Source organism: Callithrix jacchus, chromosome 5 (assembly GCF_049354715.1).
Source record: "Callithrix jacchus isolate 240 chromosome 5, calJac240_pri, whole genome shotgun sequence".
Taxonomy (NCBI): Eukaryota; Metazoa; Chordata; class Mammalia; order Primates; family Cebidae; genus Callithrix; species Callithrix jacchus.
Window position 1 is genome coordinate 47,085,682 of NC_133506.1, and position 14,779 is coordinate 47,100,460.

A 14,779-nucleotide genomic window follows, 5' to 3' on the forward strand; every position below is an offset into this window, starting at 1 on the left:
AGGAGATTGAGACCATCCTGGCAAACATAGTGAAACCTTGTCTCTACTAAAAATAACAAAAAATATTAGCTGGGCATGGTGGCGGATGCCTGTAGTCCCAGATACTCAGGAGGCTGAGGCAGAAGAATCACATGAACCCGAGAGGCAGAGGCTGCAGTGAGCCAAGATAGCGCCACTGCACTCCAGCCTGGGTGACAGAGCGAGACTCTGTCTCAAAAAGAAAAAGAGAGTAACCCAGAGCTGGGAGGCCCAGAATCTAAACTGAGTTCTTCCTCTAACTCACTCTGTGACCTTTAAGCAAGAGATCTCCTGTGCCTCAGTTTCTCCATCTGTAAATTGGGAGGAGATGCATTAGATAATGCCCATGTTACCATTTCAGCTCTAAAATTCAAGGACTGTTTAACACTAACAAGGAAAATCAAGCTTATCTGAGTAGCAGCCAGGGCTCACTCATGGACTGTGATATGCAGAGTCACACAGCACCCCACACCTGGAACAGCCTGTGCTTAGAGGGACCCTGCACTTAGTTGAATGCTCTGCTGTTGACGTTTTTAAAATTCTAAATACTTTTGAACAAAAGGCCATGCTTTTTCATTTTGCACAATGCCCTGAGTGTTGCAGCCAGTTCTGATAATGCACAGAACCGCTTCCTCAACTTGTAGGTGACATTATGCAAATAATAATGTATAACCGCCATACATTGAAAATATTGTGGCTGGCGTGGTGGCTCATGCCTGTAATCCCAGCACTTTGGGAGGCCGAGGTGAGCGGACAAGGAGTTCAAGACCATCCTGGCCAACATGGTGAAACCCCATCTCTACTAACAATACAAAAATTAGCTGGGCATGGTGGCATGTGCCTGCAATCCTAGCTACTTGAGAGACTGAGGCAGGAGAATTGCTTGAAGCAGGGAGTCAGAGGCTTCAACCAGGGAGTCAGAGATTGCCATGAGCTAAGATTGCGCCACTGTCCTCCAGTATGGTGACAGAGCAAGCCTCTGTCTCTAAAATAAAATAAAATAAAATATTGTTAAGTTGAACATGCATTTAGGCAGGGCATAATGGCTCACGCCTATAATCGCAGCACCATGGAGGCTGAGGCAGGAGGATGGCTGAGGCCAGCAGTTTGAGACCAGCCTAGGCAACATAGCAAGACCCCCATCTCTGAAAAATACAAATAAATTAGCCAGGCTCCCATTGGAGCCCAGGAGCTTAAGACTGCAGTGAGCCATGATTGCACTACTGCATTCCAACAGAGCAAGACCCCACCTCTAAATAATATTAATAATAAAGATTTTAAAATGCATTTAATACACATAAGCTACTGAACACCATAGCTTAGTCTAGCCTACCTTCAACATGCTCAGAACACTTACATTCACCTACGCAACTGATTTTAGGCAAAATCACCCAACACAAAGACTACTTCATAATAAAGTGTTGAATATCTCCTGTAATTTATTGGATACTGTACTGAAAGAGAAAAAGAGAATCATTTATGGGTACCTGAAGTACAGTTTCTACTAAATACATATCACCTTCACACCGCTGTAAAGTAAAGAAATCCTGTCAAACATCGTAAGTCAGGGATTATCCGTATAACAGATAAGTTACAAATTTTCATCATGAACTCCATGTAATAAAGCACTGGTCTTTATTGTAATAAAGCACTGCTTATATAAGGCAGGCATTGAAACGTTTTAAGTTGGATTCAAAAAGTGAGAACATTCTTTACCAGACTCCAGAAATAATCTCCCTTTGACTGAAGCATTCCCTGGGACTCATGATCACTCTAGGTGTTAATCTAGAACTTATAGACAGATGCATTTGACTCCAGCAAGGCTGGCACTAGTGTGAAGCAAGAGAGACAAAATTAGGCCAGGCACGGTGGCTCACACCTGTAATCCCACCACTTTGTGAGGCCAAGGCAGGCGGATCACGAGGTCAGGAATTCAAGACCAGCCTGGCCAATGTGGCGAAACCCTGTCTCTACTAAAAATACAAAAAATTGGTCAGGCATGGTGGTGTGTGCCTGTAGTACCAGCTACTTGGGAGGCTGAGGCAAAAAAATCACTTGAATGTGGAAGGCGGAGGTTGCAGTGAGCCAAGATGGCGCCGCTACACTCCAGCCTAGGCAACAGAGAGAGACTCTGTCTTAAAAAAAAAAAAAGAGAGAGAGAGGCAAAATTAAAGAGGGCACCAAAAACTCAGTAATCAGATAAATTATATCTTCACACCATGTTTTAAAACATCAAAACGAATGCAAAACAAAAAATCCTTGGTGAACAAGCTATTAGAATTTTAATAAAGACAGTAATAGTCCATGTGAGCTGTGCTTCACCCTAAGGCCAAGGGGAAAATGAGTAATGTTGATCTTGTCTTTATTTTACATTTGTATTTTATTTATTTTTTTTGAAGCAGGGTCCCACTCTGTTGCCCAGGATGGAGTGCAGTGGCACGATCATGGCTCACTGCAGCTTCAACTTCCCTGGGCTCAGCTGTTCCTCTCACCTCAGCCTCCTAGTAGCTGGGACTACAGTCTCCTGCCACCGTGCCCCCCTTTTTTTATTTAGAGACAAGATCTCACTATGTTGCCTAGGTTGGTCCTGAACTCCTGGGCTCAAGCTAGCACATCTGGCCTTTTTTATTTTAAGTTTATCATGGATTTTTGCAATTAATTTTGTTTTAAAAATATTATATTAAAATATAGTTCATCCTGGGCTCATGCCTGTAATCCCATCATTTTGGGAGGCTGAGGTGGGAACATCGCTTGAACCCAGAAGTTCCAGACCAGCCTGGGTAACATAGTGACACCTCATCTTTACGAAGCCAAAACAGGAGGGCTTGAGCCAGGAGGTCGAGGCTGCAGTGAGCGGCGTTCGTGCCACCGCACTCCAGCCCGGGTGACAGAGCAAGGACTTGTCTTGAATATATAGACATTTCATATACATATGTGCGTTTGTGTATGTGTATGTATACGGTTCATCCCAATTACTGAATTTCTTGCATTTGTTCCCCCAAATGCCTCATTGGCATCCTTGTGCTCTTGCAAAGCCATTTTCAGGGATGAGCTCCTTATAGATTAAGAAAACGGTGAGCCGAGATCGCGCCATTGCACTCCAGTCTGGGTAACAAGAGCGAAACTCCGTCTCAAAAAAAAAAAGAAAACAAGACAGTTTCAAACCCAACTTGCACTCCAATCTATCACCTCCTACAGTCTTTTAAAGCCCAAAGAGGGTTCTCCGTTGTGAGAAAACTGTTTTCTAAGAGGGGATTGCAGCAAAAGGCAGTTAGTTGCACACGCCACCCTCCCACTGGGCAGGCACTGATGGCCATCGGTACCTTCTAAGACAGCAGAGTTCTAATAAAAGCCAGCGCTCAAGTCAAGCTGTGGACCGTAGGGAGCTGCCCCATGTGACAGCAGCAGAAGCCACAGGTCCCCAGCAGCTCCGCCAATTCAGCCTGCAGGCATCTTAGGTTTGCCCTGCCCAGTCACTTCTTTTTAATCTGAACTAACATTTTTATTTTTTAAATTCAATTTTATTTTATTTTAAGTTCTGGGATACACGTGCAGGACGTGCATGTTTGTTACACAGGTAAACGTGTGCTATGGTGGTTTGCTGCACCCATCAACCCATCACCTAGGTATTAAGCCCCACGTGCATTCACTATTTATCCTGATGCTCTCCCCTCCCCCACCTTCCCAGCAAGGCCCCAGTGTGTGTTGTTCCCCACCCTGTGTCAGGTTGAACTAACAGTTTTAAATTGGGAAATTTCACATAAAAATCCAAGTTTCCAACTTCTTAAAAAAAAAAAAAAAAAAGGCAGGCAGGCAGATCCAACCACTCGGGTTCCCATTCCTGTATGGACCATTTAGCTGGAGGTGAGTAGAGGCTGTTCCCTGGGCACGCGTCTTTTGCCCCCCTCGTTCCCTCCAGCCCCCAGCTGGCTGCCTCATTTATCCGTGCCACTGCCAGGAGCATGTGAGCGTGAGCACCTGGGCTGGAGGGTCTCGATTCCTTCCACCCAGTCCCTGCACAAACACTTTGCCCTGGTTTTGTTTCTCCCCTTTGTTCCTTGCTTTCTAACATATTCCCCTCTATCTTGGGTAACAATGTTTAGGAAAGCAGGCTCAGTAAACCTGCCTTCCCCTTAAACTACGGTCCTTGCTCTTAAACTGAACAAGAGATACCACCATCCCTTGGCCAGGGAGGCTCCATCTTCTACTAAGGCAGAGCCTCAAGGGGCAGGATGGGTAGGGCTGGTTAGTTAGGGGATAGAGTGTTGGTTCGTATCTGCCCATCCCCACAATCATGTCTCACTCAGTGTACCTGTCACCCTCAGCCAACTGTCCCCCACCCCGTCACCCAGGCTGTCTTCCCCAGTATGCCCCAAGACCGTTTCTCTCTCATTCTCTTCTCTGCCATATTCTTTGCAGACTCAAATATCTGTGCCAATTTCCTAATCTTTGAAGTCAGGGAGTGATGAGGACGAGCTGGCTGACTCAGAGGTACCCATCCTCAGCTCCCATCCACACAACTGAACCCTGGAGCCCACCCCCACCCCCGTCTCCCTCCAAAAAAGCACAAGACATCAGCTGTTCTCTCCCTCTTTCACTTCTCATCAACACAATCATTAGACTTCACCTAAGCTCACAGTCACTTAGCTTGTGAATGACTTCCCAGGATTGTGTCTCCCCCAGCTTCACAAAAACATCTTTATCTGACTTTCAAATGCAAACAGGCATGTCTCACACACATTGGATTTTCTCCCCATCACCTCGCCAGGAGCTCTGCCTCTGTTAGATCCTCCACCAACACCTCTGGACTTGGGCTCAGTGACTGAAGTGGGTCATCAGGACCCTACAGAAAGACCCTAGAGGCTTGGTAGAAAGTAGCTGTAGTCCCTGTAGGAACTCTTGGAAGTTATTGAACTGGAGGAAAGTAATAAATTGAAATTAAAACAGTAAAATAGTAGTGAACATAGCAGCTAACAGAAACTGACCGCTTTGCCTTTGCTGAGAGTCTCACAGACACAACTTCCTCTCAACCTTAAAACACCCCCATGTGTGAGAATTTCTAATGGCTACTTTTCAGTGAAGGAAGCGAAGGCATACAGCAGGTTGTGATGTGACTTGCAAAGTCACACAGGCACCATGGAAATGGTTTTGTCCCACGCGAGTCTGATACTCATTACTGAGTCATGCTATTCCTGGGTGATTCGCTAAGTGGGGATTTGCTGCGGGACATTTTTGGATCAAGATGAAACACTGAAGTCTTATGACTGCCAGTGATAGCAGAGGGTGGAGGAAGAGCTGCTGAGGGGAAGCCAGGCGTGGCTGAAATAGAAAGGCACATCTGAAGTGGTTCAAATAGTCACAGGATTGATGGCATCTACCCCTAGATACCAAAGCCAGGGACTGTCTCCGTGGATGTATATCCCAGGGAACACAGTTTTCAGAACCTTACAGAAGAAAGCTCTGTGGATTGGGAGGCACTGTCTCTGAGCGCCTCTCCTGCCCCACACTGGCCCCAGCCATCTGCATCTCCTGCCTGGGCCACTGCAGGAGCCTCCAGTCTGCTGGCCTCGCATTCACTCTTAGCTGGCTAGAGGCAGTCTCCCCTGAATGGGCAGTATGACCATTTGTAAAGGTTCACTATGGCTGGGTGCAGTGGCTTATGCTTGTAATCCCAGCACTTTGGGAGGTGAGGGCGGGCAGATCAGGAGGTCATGAGTTTGAGACCAGCCTGGCCAACATAGTGAAACTCCATCTCTACTAAAAATACAAAAAATTAGCCGGGTGTGGTGGCAGACACCAGCTACTTGGGAGGCTGAGGCAGGAGAATCCTGCTTGAACCCAGGAGGCAGAGGTTGCAGTGAGCGGAGATCGTGCCATTGTACTCCAGCCTGGGTGACAGGGCAATACTCCGTCTTGAAAAAGAAATAAAAAAGAAAGAAAAGGTTCATGAGACTACACACTGCTGCGAAACATTCCCCCAGGGCTCCCGATTACCCTGAGAATGAACTTGAGACTCCTTACAAGATCCTATGTGACCCTGTCCTGTGAGCTTGCCTCGATCATGCTCCCCCGCCCTTTCTGGTCCAGCCCCATTGGGCTCCTTGTGTCCCAAGCACATGCCTCTTCCCAGGCCTTTGCAATTACAGCTCATTCTGCCTGGAATGCTCTTCTTCCAGACATCTTACACACAGATTCCTCACCATTCGGGGTCAACTAGAAAAAGACATCACCTTAGAGAGGAAGGGCCATCCAGCCTGAATGAGAAATCCTACTCTTGTGGATTGAAGCATCCCTCCCGACTCCACCAAAAAATATATTCAAGTCCCAACTCTAGATCCTGTGAATAGGACCTTCTGGCAATAGTGTCTGAGATGTGATCAAGTTTAGATGAGGTCCTACCAGACCTAACAGGGCCCAGGCCAATGACGGCTGCCCCCTGACCAGAGGAATCAACACACATGCACTCAGGAACAAGGTCACGTGAAGACAGAGGCAGAGATGGGAGTGACACAGCCACAGGCCGAGGAAGGCCAAGGGTCTCCAGGAGCCACAGGAGCTGGGAGAGACAAGGAAGGGTTTCCTCCTAGAGCCTTCAAAGGCAGCATGGCCCTGCGACACCTCGATTCAAACTTCTGGCCTCCAGAACTATGAGAGGATAAATGCGTGTTGTTTTAAGCCATTCAATTTGTGGTCGTTTGTTACAACAGCGACTAGAAACTAATCCACCCACCCACCAGACACACACACACACCCCAAGTCATTCTCAACTCCACTGTCCTTTTAACGACGACAGTGGCCTTTTGAGTTCCTTTGGTCCCTGGTCCTTCACAGAGTCTGAAGTCATCCTGGCTCTTTCCTGGCACGCCTCATGAGGGCATGACCTGCATCTGCCTCGTTCACCGCTGAATCCCCAGCATCTTGGAAAGTACCCAGCCCACGGTAGATCCCTAAAAATTCTGATGAAAACACATTAAATGGTCAAGGGGGCATCTAAGGGGAGATGGAAATTGGGCTGGGCCTTCAGAAAAGATGTGAAGGAAAGGAGAGGCAACCCAGACAGGAAGCCTCGTACAGGCACAGGCAAAGAGAGGGACCAGGAGTGTGCAGCAAGGCTGCGTGGAAAGCAGCGGTTTTGCTGGAGGTGGGAGCCCTGGAGTGTCAGGAGAAAGAAACACCCAGCTGGCTTCAGCCACCCAGAGAAGCTCTGAGGAAAGGACCCCGGGATAGGTTCACTGTGATAGATAGCCAGAGCAAGGAGGGGACGGGGGCTGCTAGGAGTCATTGAATGGTGCCGAAAGTCAACTGGGAAGGGAGGAGATTCCCCTCACTCCAGACTTTGTGGCAGGCTGGTTCCTTTAGGGGGCTGGGGCCTTCCTCTCCAGCTCATCTTAGCTGAGTGGTCCTGCTGCTTTTGGCATTAGCCGGGCCCAGGGCTGCCCCATAAAATGCCTTGACCACTCCCTATCTTCTCTAAAAGGAGGATCATATTCTATACCAACCTCTCAGGGATTTTTGGGTGTGTGTGAGACTCCAATGAGATAACATGTGTAAAGTGGCTGGCCTTAGGGTATATGTCCAATAGGAAAAAGATGATCACCCTCTTGTGATGATTATTCAGCATTACAGTCAGGGAGCAACATGGGGGTGTGGGTTTCAATCCCAGCTCTGCCACTTGCTAGGGTGTGACCCTGGTGAGTGACTTTATCTCCCTGTGCAAAATGGGTACCATTAACTGCAGGATTGGAGGGAGGATGCTTAGGGTGGCACATGAAAGCCCTTGGAATGGTGCCTGGCACTCAATGAGTGGTGGCTGCTGTCATTGTCATTGTCATTTGCGGTTTGTTGCTGTTATTGGGGGCTTATTTATTCCAGACAACAACAGGAATGTGAGTGCCTGCTGGATGGCCCAGGAGAAATCCCACTGAGGTCACCAGCTCCGGTTGGGAAAATGTGGAAGTCAAAAGGTCACTGTCATTTTTAAAAGGAAGCAGAAGAGAGTGATACACAGTGAGAGTGCGGTGCCTCTGTTTGTCCGAATTCTGGGTCTTAACAAGCCACAGACCTTCTACCGTGCTGCAGACATTCATAACTCATCCACTAATCCATCCCTTTAACCAAGGGAATCACTGAGCACCTACCAAGTGCCAAGCACCCTCCTAGCACTGACGATACAGTGCTGACCAAAAGAGGTGTGGTTTCTGGTTCCTGGAGTTCAAATCTGTTGGAGGACATGGACAAATGAGTCAGACCATCAGTGTGATTAGTACCAGGATGCAGGCAGCACAGGGCAGAGGCCAGCAGAGCCAAGAGGGGGACTCCCATCCAGGCTGCATGGTCAGAGATTCTCAAATTCCTCTTCTAGCAAAGGAACAAAAACAGGAACCTGGCCAAGCACAGTGGCTAATGCCTGGAAACACAGCACTTTGGGAGGCCAAGGTGGGAGTATTATTTGACCCCAAGAATTGAAGACCAGCTTAGGCAACATAGCAAGACCCCATCTCTACAAACAATTGAAAAAATTAGCCAGGTATGGTGGTGCACACCTCTAGTCCCAGCTACCCTGGAGGCTGACGTGGGAGGATTGCTGAGCCCAGGAGGTTAAGGCTGCAGTGAGCCATGATCACACCACTGTACTCCATCCTGGGAGACAGAGTGAGACCCTGTCTTAAAAATAAAAAAAAAAAAATAGGGGTGGGGAGGGAAGAGAGGGTGGGGAAGGATAACATGCGGAGAAATGACAGATATAGTGTGCACCTAAAGTAAAATAAATAAATTTTTTAAAATAAATAAATAAAAATTTAAAAATAGAGACTTGACTGGCTTCTTCCCATCAGGAAAACTAAATAATCAGTCATTTACATATTAAGTGTGAGCTCTGCAATGAGAAAACACAAAAGAAAGTATTTAGTAACTGGATTTAGGCATCGATTTTTTTGAGGGGGAATAACTGTTGAAATATAAATTATACAATAGTAGTGACAGCAATTATTTTTTGAATGGATACTTTGAGGATTATATTGTTTATTAAAAGATTGAGAACTTCCATAGATTATTTGCTGCTTCCCTGCTTCCTATCGCCCTCCAAAGACTTCCACTGCCTGGGACCCTTCCCACAATTCAGCAAATAAATAGTTAAAGCCTGGCTCAGCAGAGAAGTGTCTAGGGACCCTGCTCCTATAGTTCTGATTGGTTTATACCTGGTTGCTACATTTATTAAATATTATTCTGGGTAATATTAATATCACTCTTGCCTAACATGGAGAAACTGAGGCATAAGTGAAGTAACTCACACAGGTGGCTGAGTCAAGATTTGAACCTCTGATTCAGAGCTCAAACTGTTAACCTCTTGGAAGTAGCAATGTCACCTGGACCCCAGTGGAGACTCACAGAAATAGGAGACCCGGTTCCTGTCCTCAGGGGGCTTGTAATCAAGCCAGGGAAAGTTCTTAATAAAGCTGGTCATTGGAGTGTCTGGTGAACGTGTGATTCTCTCTGGAGTCTGAGAAGAGAGGCTTGCAAGCTGGAGGGACTTCCTGGACAAAGGGTAGCAAGGGAAGGACTAGCCAGGAGGAGGGGTCCCTGGGAGGGGCTCTCAGTATAGAAAGCAGCATCAGCTTTGGAGCTGCCACGCTGGCTGGCTGGGGACTTTATTCTCTACTAAGAGTGAATGTCTTGTGCTTTCATTTCCCTGAGGGAAGTCAAAGCAAGAAGCCCTCACTAACTCACAAATCAGCTGCTGCCTCAGTTTCCCTATCTGTAGCAATGAGACTTATATCCTCCACATCCTCCCATATGTCTCTTTCCCTCCCAGCATATGTCAGGGAACAACATGGTATTGGGGAAAGATCCCAGAACCAGGATCTGGTCCCATGTCAGTCACCTCATCTGTCAAATGGCATAAAAAAAATATGATGATGTTAGTGAGTTTCAGAGACAGCAGAGCATATGGTCAAGAGCCTGGGTTCAAAGAAAAGCTCCACCACTTTCTTCCCAGCCAACACTTGGCCCATTGCCACACATCTTTGTGCCCCACTCCTCCTCCAGGAAGGACACCATGATTGCAGTACTTATCATCTACAGTGCTATGACAATTAAGAGACTTAATGCTTGCAGAGCATCTAGCCCCTTGTCTTACTCCAGTCAATGCTCAGTTTTTGTTTGCTGCCACCATCCAGGACAGCAACTGAGCACTCACTGTGTGCCAAGCACCAGGCACTGTGCTCTTTATCTGCTGTGTGACCTTGGGTAAAGCTGGGTCTCACTCGCCTCAACTGTCAGACAATAATGCCATTCGGTGCATGCTGACTGCATGTTAGGCGCGGAGCTAAGCATTTCGCATTCCTCATTTCATACGATGCTCTCCACAATTCTATGAAGTTGATACTATCATTATTCCTTTTTTGCAAATGAGAAAATTGAGGCTTCACAAGCCATGATCTTAACCCTATCTGTGTCATTGTAAAGTTCCAGTCGGTTTAAAAGTACCTTGAAAAGTATAAAGTACTGCATCTCTTCAGAAAACGTCTACCGTCAAATCCAGTTTCTCCCCAGCATCAGTTACTATTTTGCTTCTTTCCCGTAACAGTTTTTGTAGCTACTGTTTATGGAGCATTGACTACGAGCAAGACACCATTTTCGGCACCTTATCTGCTTTATTTACCTCCTTGAATCTCATAACAACCCTGTCAGAGAGGCAATAATTATCGGCTCCATTTTACAGATAAATGTGGCACAGAGAAGTTAAGTCACTTGCCCAAGATCACACAGTGGTGATGTGGCCAAGCAGAAATTCTAATGCAGGCAGAAGGCAGGGAGGCTGGGTTTGGGAGTGAACAAAGCTCACCCGGGGTTTGTTTATTCCTGAAATAGTTTCCATCATCTCACTTCAGATAAAACTGAACACATCTCTTTCAGATCAGTTGTTCGCAGGGCCAGTGCTACTTTCTGTGCAGAAAGATCGGTATTTTTTAACATGCAAATATTTCTCTTCTCTAATGACTCCACCCATCTGCAGGCACACTGGAGTCTGTGTCTGAGTCTAAGGGGGCATCAGGCTTCTCCTCAAGAGAAGCATGTGGATCAGCCTGTGTCAAGCCAGCTGTCCCTGATGCCTGGAATTGCATTCTATGTGCCCAGTGCGTTGCCTTGACAGACCAAGCGTGAGTCGCCTGGAACAATCTGGTGCCCTTGTCTCCCACGTGTACACACACACACACACACACACACACACTGGCGTGCCCATACCCACAATCCCTGCACACCTGGGCATGGGATGGGGAGGGTAGCTATTGAACATGCACTCACAAAATACACAGACTTTGAAACCTCAGCAGAACTAGTTCACACACCTGGGGCGCAGAGTTATCAGCCTCAATAAAATTCAAGTCTAGTGTCAGATCACACAGTAAAACAGAAGCCCCATTTCTCATCCAAGTTCTTTCTCACTCTTTCCAAATAGAGCTAAATTTGGCATTAGGCTGACCTCCACCCCCACCATCAGAACATCAAACACCTGGTTTCAGTATTTATGACAGTAAAAACCCTTTCTCACCCTTAATATGTCTGTCGTCTGTCTGAGCGCATTGCTTTTACAGATGATGTGATATTAGTAAATTTTTTCTTTTTTTTTTTGGCCATTATGTCATAGGCTTGACAGGGTACAGGATAAACCGGTCCCCGTTAAAACGTTCAAAGTGCTGGCCGGGTCTTGCTTTCAAAAACGCAGCTCAGCTAAAAATATGTGTCATTGAGGTCTGCCGTGGCAAAGCACACGATTTACCTAACCCAAGGCATTTGGCTTCAATCTAGTTTGTAAAAAAAAAAAAAAAAAAAAAGCCTCTCTTATTTACTGAAATTGTCATTTCTTCCCCCACTCCCCAGAACTGTAATCAGCCACGCAGAGCACAAAACCTACATTCAACTCTGATTTTATGACACGAGGCTAACTCCTCCTCCGCAAATTTATTTCACTTCACTCTCGAAGCCCTTCCCACTTGGCAGCTGGCCCCACTGCCCCCAACGCCGTGCTCCCCTCTGAAAAACACAATGCTTTGCCCGTTTCCACTTTTAAAGACCGATTCATTATTGTGCAGTCAAAGCCCCTCCGCAATTCCGACCAGTTAACTCCCTCTCCTAAGATCTGAGTGGCAGGACACTAGGGCTAAATCCAAGAGAAGGGGGAAAGAAGCAGAAACAGGGAAAGTAGAGTGTAATCAGATCCCCAAACAAACTGATGGTACATTGCACTTTAAAGGGGTAGCTGGAGGACTTTATCCAGGAGGCACATCCAAAAAGGGGAAGAAATGTTTTAAATGTCCCTCCCAGAGCCTCTGCTGCTGCTGTAACTGTTAGAAAGCAAAGTCTTCCATACTATACTTACTATGTAGTAAAATGCCAAGCCTGTTCTCGTAAAAGAAAAAAAAGTAATAATAATAATAATGCAGCGTTATGGCATTTGCTGTCAAAAGCCGAGTGCTGAAACGGTTAAACAGCCAGCGGTTAGTAGCGAGAATCCCTCCCGGTGCCCCGTGGAGGGGAAAATCCTCCCGACAGACTGGCCCAGGGAATCCCGGCTCGAGACGCTTCCCTGCCCCCGCGCAAAGTTGTCCAAAGTCGCCTTCCCAAAGGTCCCTTCCCTGGCCGGGGCGCGGGCGCCCCTCCGCGGGCCACACTACCTGTGCGCCCAGAGCGAGCAGGGTCCCAGGCCTCCCGCACCGACCTCTGCCCGGAGCCGAAAGTGCTGCCCGGGACGGACTGGAGCAGCAGGAAAGGGCCGGGAGGAGCGAGCGGAAAAGGCTGGAAGGGATCGAGAGTCAGTTACCTTGGTCCACAGACCCCATGATGCGGAGGGGATGGCAGTGCCCCAGTCTGAACGCAGCCTCTCTCTGCATCTGGAGGGGACGGGGGCTTGGCGGGTGTTTGGAAAGGGGGGTCTGTTTGTATAGACCAGCAGCCGAGGGGGCGCCGTCTTCTGTACCGCGTGCCCGCGGGGCTGCCCTGGCCAAGGAGCCTCGGAGCGGCCCGGGAGCTGCGCGCCTCCCGGCTCCCGGCGCGGCGGAGTCGGCGCGGCTCCGCGATCGGGCTTACTCCAGAGGCAACGCGACTTCCTTCCCCGCGCTCCGTGTTTATAGGCTTTCAATGCAGTAAAATAACGGGATTCCCTCACTGTTTCCTCCTGTTTATCCAGCGCCATGGAAACCACTGGATCCCGTCCATCTCCAAAACTAAGGGCTTTCCTGCAAACTTCACACTCAGGAATCCATGACGTCGCCTCCTCCGCAGCCAGCCAGCTCCGTGGCTCCTTCGGCCGCCAGCACAAGTCCCTGATTGTTCGCGAGAAAAGTCTGGGAGAGGGAGCGAAGCCGGCGACGGCGAGAAGAAGGGAGTGGGGGCGTGCGAGTGTCCAAGTCGGCCCTGCAGGAGCTCCAGGCGGCTGTTTGCAAGGAGTGCCCCAGCCACCGCCTTCCCTGGCCCTCGGCAGCTTTTCATAAATCATGCCCGAGACTCCCAAGCCCCCCATTTGCCAAGCGGGTGCCTCTCGGAGAAAGCGGCCCAGGGTTCAAACCAACACCCCAGGTTGTCCAAGCCCCTGGACGTTCGCCCAGGGGGCCCTTCCCAGTCCCTCACTGCCTCTGCCTGCCCAGATTTTTGTGTGTTCAGGGATGGTGGGGAGGAGGAAGAGGAGAAAGAGGAGGAAGGAAAAGAAATAAATAACGGTGCCTTGTGTCAACTCTCCAACTTTGAGAATTTTTTTTTCAAAGAGCTTATTTTTAGATTCATTTAGAAAATCCAAGGTTTCCAGTGATGCTCAGAGGCTCCAGAAATAATGAAATGGCCAAAGAGAGGCTGAAACCAGGCAACCCATGTGTTTACACATGCTCTGAATAAACAGGAAAATAAAGAGAAGGGATATCATGAACTTTGCACGGTGTCCAGGAGAAAGTCCGTGCGATGCCATGCATGGTTCACAGCAGTAGGCCACGGAACCCCCGGAAGGTCCGTGGGGAAGGGGAGGAGGGGGAGAGGGAGAGGCGCAGCACTCAGGATGCCTTTTCTGGACTTGAACTAGGTCTGCCTCTTCACCTGCCTGCAGGGTGGGAAATTCTGAGCCCAAGGATAAAGCTGGCTTTGAAAATGGACTTCAGATACTGTTGTGAGCTCTGATAAAATTGTGGGTAGCAACCAAGGCTGGTGACTCATCACATACACACCCCCCCTGCACGCTCTCACAGAGAGACTTGAACTTAAAGAGGCATTGAGAGGCAGCTGGCTCCATCCGTGGGACCACTCTGTTTTCCAGCACTGGCCCACAATAGCCTCACTGGGCAGCTTTCAGACATAACCACTTCTGCTGGAGATAGATGCTGGCCTACAGAGACCAGCTGGAACTGGGCCTGAGAAAGCCCCACCCCCAACCCTGCCCAGGGGACTCTCTTCAAGCCTGCCTCAACCACGGTGGCCTCCAGCAGGGAAGCCTGTTCCCCAAAGAGCAGCCATTATCTGTCCACCTACTGTGTGCCAAGGAATTCAAAGCAAGGAAGTCTCATTGACTCTTCAGTAAGTCAAAAATCACACAGCCACCAAATTTCTTGCAACCACTCTGCAAAGAGGGGATCCCCTCCCCCACTTTCCAAAAGGGAAACTGAGGCATACAGCAGGCAGGTGGCTTGCCTGACGATTTACTTGGCAAATTCCGGAGTACAGCCTTTAAGGATGTACAGGTGGTTCTCTTTAATGGCGCCTATTGAGGAAGACTCATTCC

General features: G+C 48.3%; 1 protein-coding gene across 5 annotated transcripts in view; it reads right to left on the reverse strand.

Moving 5' to 3' along the window:
• The window catches only part of NFATC2 (nuclear factor of activated T cells 2), a 179,103-nt gene extending 165,985 nt beyond the window's left edge, over window positions 1-13,118 (reverse strand). For all 5 annotated transcript variants that reach the window (XM_035298940.3, XM_078371997.1, XM_078371996.1 and 2 more), the window contains exon 1: window positions 12,839-13,118. Coding sequence is in view for 3 of the 5 variants with exons in the window: in XM_078371996.1 (XP_078228122.1) it covers window positions 12,839-12,908 (70 nt within the window). In the remaining 2 variants the exon portion in view is untranslated. The remainder of the gene's footprint in view (window positions 1-12,838) is intronic.
• Between the last annotated feature and the right edge of the window lie 1,661 nt (window positions 13,119-14,779).